The 5,026-nt window shown below is 42.8% G+C and overlaps 1 protein-coding gene across 1 annotated transcript in view; it reads right to left on the reverse strand.

Moving 5' to 3' along the window:
- Positions 1-4,852: 4,852 nt before the first annotated feature.
- Positions 4,853-5,026, reverse strand: part of T265_12638 (hypothetical protein) — a gene marked incomplete at both ends in the record, with an annotated part of 4,477 nt that continues 4,303 nt past the window's right edge. The window contains one exon of the mRNA XM_009164720.1: positions 4,853-4,996. Coding sequence (XP_009162984.1) covers positions 4,853-4,996 — 144 coding nt within the window. The remainder of the gene's footprint in view (positions 4,997-5,026) is intronic.

Below are 5,026 nucleotides of genomic sequence, written 5' to 3' on the forward strand. Positions count from 1 at the left end.
AGCTAAAGTGCAATGACCTCAAGAATACTCCCACCAGAGCTGCTTTTGTGGGTGCTGAAAAGGATACCGCGTGTGTAAATATCCGTCCCCCATTTTACGCTTGAGTAGACTAAGTTGCGTCTTGATCATAGATAAGTTACTTTACGGTAGTCATATCACCGACCCCTAAGCAAAATCAGCCAGAAACAAGACTTTGGACATAACTTTAACTTTTTAATCGGAAGAGAAGGTACATGAGAGGTATCTTTCTGTTATTTTATTAGATGCGAACATCTACAAAAATACTCTGATGGCATCAACCATTTCCCAACTCTACAGAGATTATTAACACGACTAATTGGTAATATACACCAAATCTTTGTAGACGAAATCCCTGTGCTTAATTTACATTCACTAAACAAAAGTTGGCCGGCATCAACAATCTCACCTTATATTTGAATCCAGTCGTTGACTACCACCGTCATAACGGTACTGCACATAATCTACCGGGACAATGCCTAAGTTAGATTGAGTCCAGCGGTTGAGCTTGCGGTGTACAACTTGACACAGTTGTACGTTCAGCTATGAGGAGTTTTTGTCTGCTGGTTATCGACTGCATACGAGCTGAACTGTTAGTCTTCTGGTGACTGTCCATTTACTCTTAGGTATGTGTTTTCAACTACCTTTTCGTCAAAATTACTCTCCATGATTCAGGAAAGCAAATTTCCTTTCTCTCCTCAGGTTCGCTTGATGGTGTATTAGCAACTAGATGGATAACAGCCGTTGGAATCGGTGGGCTAATGGGAATTATACCCAACTACCCTCCAGGCTTTCTGCCGGAAACTTGTTACTGTAGGTCCCAGAAGCAAAGTGTATACACATTTTGCACCACTATCCATTTGATTCAGTAAAAACCATAGAAATGTAAACCTGCAAGTGATAAAAATAAATACTTATCTTTAGGCTTCGCACCTGCACTCCTTCAATTAGTGACTGTCACGATATCCGTATGATTCCTACTGGGCTCTTGGTCTGTTCCTCGAGCTTACAAATTTTTTTATCACCAATCTGGATGACACCGTCAGTGCGGAGTGGGATGGGACACCCAGCTAACCAGAGCAACACTGCCATGGTTTTTGAGTGTTCAGCTTCAGGCTGATCTGAGCAAAGGAAGTAAGACTGATTTGATGACTAGCAAGTGTATGGGTTGCTGGGTGGGCCTAACAGTGAACTTTCGCCACAGTTTACAACACACTGTAAACTTGGTGGACGCTTATCCTAAGTGTTCCCCGTGATTGAATATGAGGATGGTTTCCCGGAATAAACGATCGAACTAAATCCGATCGGCACCTCGCTTATTCCAGATATGGATTCGTCAACCAACCGCTTGTTAATTAGTGTATAAACAATGCCTCAATGCTACTTTATAAAGTAAATATGTAAGTAAGCATACCAAACATTCTAAATATAAGAATATTTTCCATAGAACTGCTTCCCGAGAGGTGGGTACAACGAGAATAATGCTGAAACAAGAAACAATTTGAATCAATCGAGATAGTTTCGTGAACAAATTCCATACAAAACAGAGGTTTATTGGCTGTCATTGCTTAAGATATTCAGGAAATGCATCTAATATAGGTGCCCACTTGTTAGGCAAGTATCTCCTAAGGGAAATCACACAGTTTTGTCAAAATCTGACAGGATTTCTGAAACATTTAGTTGCTGATCAAATTTGTTTTCGATTCAGTTTACACAAAAATAATTGTTTTGCTGTATGGTAACGCACATGGCTGGAGTATTTCTCCAGGCCCGTAAGAGCATAACCTGAAAGAAGTGGTGGTCTGATGTTGAATTAATCTGACAGCATTCAGTTTGCATGAACAGCGTGATTGGACATTTTATTACTGTTACAAACAAGGTGGTTGGTTGGATAGATTTAACTGAATAGTATCCGGTCCGATGCATTGATGGTAATCTCCGGTTGGTGGTAGATGATCCATTCAATAGGTCTGATCTTGTCTTGATAAATAATTAGGACTAATTGGCATGGAACAGAAAGCTTTCGAAGGAATTGCTGTCTTAAGAGTGGTCCTAACCACTGGGGATCCATGTTCACAGATTCGAAGCCTAGTGAAGAGATGAACCCACAAGTTACAAAAGCCAGTACGGCCGTTGGCTGCCTTTAGAAACAAGCCTGCGGCGATCACCACTTATGCGTCGATAGCTGGACAGCAACGTCGCACCGTTGTGCGACATGTTAGCGCTGCAAAATTTATGCACAATAGACGGTATGCCCAGATGCTTTATCAGTCGCATCAACAGCGTATAGAGAAGTCCTTCACCTCAAGCCAAGACCCAACCACGGAAGTCATCTGAATATCAGGTGAGGCCAATACGAAACCAGTTTCAGTAGTTAGATCACTCAAGATTAAAGTCACATCAACTAGACTGTGGTTTCTGAATCCGAAAAAAAACGGAATTACGCAATTGGGGTAACTATTAAGTGCGTATAGTCATCATTTTTAATAACTGGAGGGTCTTGTCCGTGATGGAGAGCCTTAGGTGACAGTCATTTGCAAGACGTTAGAACTTCAGAACAGGACACGTCCCGGTGTTTTAAAGGGGCGACCGGTTTGGAAGGGTGTCAATCTCAGCCCAGTCCATGCCATTGCGATATGTGTATCCACAGATTGCAGTAGGACTAAAAAGGTGGGTCATCAGCTTACTCACCTCAGTTCACTTTCAAAAGTGAATGCCTGAAACTAATGTGTCTTTAGCGAATATACACTCATCTGCAAACTAATTTGGTTCTTTCGACAGACTCACCTGGAACCCAGCGGAATCTCTCGTTTATGATGTTCTCAGGCAACTGAATGTGCTGCACCGGGCCGCCTCATGTTTCAGTCGCTACGATATTTGAAATATCGCGATACATGTATATTTGTAATGCATTACTCATAAGGTTACTGAAAATGGGCTGTCGATGGAGTTTCAGCAACCTTATGAGTAGTGCATTACTAATGTGTCTTTGTTCAAATTCCTAATCAGAACCTGTCCAAGCTGTGTTTTTATTGAAATATCGAAATTCACGAACGCGGGTCAGACCAACTAATGGTCACTTATGGTACACGCATCCACTAATCAGAAATTGGGCCACACGCGGAACGGGTGTGCGCTGAAGCACCAGAGATCAGCGCACATTCGAAATACATCAACCATTGTGATGGGACCGGAATCCCGGATAGGAGGAATGTGAACAATGACGCACCACAATCGACGCGACGACAAACTGAAGCACACCGTAACCAAGGTCCAGACAGACAAGCCTGCACGCGCATACATACATATGAATATATGCATACACATATGTATAAACGTTGTTTATTTTTAAGCGCACGGTCGCAGATATGAAATGTATATCCAAGCGATAGACGTGGAAGTGTATACAGGAGAATACTGAATAAACGGAGGGAAGCATCTCATTCAAAAGCATGCTACCAACAGTTCCGGTCAGACAAAATGAATTCCAAAGTATATAAGAATGTTTGGTATGGAAACTTGCGTGTATAGACCAGTAACTGAAAAAAGGACAAGCAATGCTAAATGCTCTTCAAGGCGCACATATCACGCACAGAGAGTCTGTCATACTGAGTCAAGTATGAAAATCAGTGGTGAGAATGAACACTCAACGCCATGTATTACGCACAAAATTGTCGTAATTACGAAGAAAGCCCACAATGGCAAGCAAACTCAAGTCGCCGACTGTGACCTTAGGAAGTTTCAGTCCAATAACAGCCTTGGCAGATTGAGGAAAGCAAACCCTTTGATGAGAGATTATCATTGGTTGGTGGACCAAAAAGACATCACAACCGGTTGCACGTAACGGTGATATTATGACGACAGAACAATCATCAGCACCGTAATTCGGCTTCTTCACATTCCACCTCCATTCAATACTGTGCTTTCGACCATCACAGTTGCTCGGCGCTCCCAAACAGCGATTAGATCAGGCTTGATGAAAGACATCAAAGTAGGTGCTCTCAACTCCTCAGAGACGATTATTCTTAGGTAACAGCCGCTGAGAATCACCCATTGTGGAAAGACCCATCAGCCTATGCCACTAATGTGTACATCTTGTTTCCTTATCGGTGTTTATATGGGGAAATTTGACTGATCCTTGTTGGAAGTGTGTGAGATTTGAGTACGCTTAATAAATATTTCGTCATGTTGGTGAAACTCGTAAATGCTGAAAAGCCGAGAAGCACTGTACAGTTGTTTCATTTCATAAGCATCGTTCTTCGAAACGTGTGTCTGAGCTCACTTCATTCCGAAGGCTCGTACTTCATTTGTGACTCTGAGGCAAGGTACAGCAATCCTTCTAAACTTACGAAATTGATTATTTAGACCATGCATACGTAACCTGTAGTGTCTGCCAAAAAAGCCCTCAAGCTCACTTGAACGGGAATAAACTCAAAGGATCTCTTCGTCTTGAATTTCTAGCATTTTTCAAGCCATTTTACAAACAATATTAAATAATCTAAATAACAAATTTGTTGGGCAGCTGTATCAGTCCCGGTGGTCTCACGAAAGATGAAATTTCCATCCGGATTGGGACGGCCAGAGCAGCTTTTGCGATGCGACGTCACCTATGGCGTAGGTATGACATCAGCTTCTATGTCAAGGGTCGAGTTTATAATGCTGCGGTGCGCTCCATATTACTATATGGATCAGAAACCTGGCAGCTGCGCGCCGAGGACGTCAAAAGACCCAGTGTTTGATCATTGATGTTTTCGGAGCATTGCCCGAATCTGGTGGGAACACCGGATTAGCAATTCTGAAGTACGTCGAATGGTATTCGGGAGAAACAACTCACCCTCGTTAGATGAACTGATCGCACTGCATAGGTTACGCTGGCTTGGCCACGTGTTGCGTATGCCAGTCGACCAACTTCCTCGAAGGGCTCTTTTCGCACAACCACGTGAAGGGTGGAAGAGGGCCAGAGGCGGTCAAACAATGACTTGGCAGCGAAGTATGAAAGCCATTACCA

This window comes from Opisthorchis viverrini (genome assembly GCF_000715545.1).
Source record: "Opisthorchis viverrini unplaced genomic scaffold opera_v5_8, whole genome shotgun sequence".
Taxonomy (NCBI): Eukaryota; Metazoa; Platyhelminthes; class Trematoda; order Opisthorchiida; family Opisthorchiidae; genus Opisthorchis; species Opisthorchis viverrini.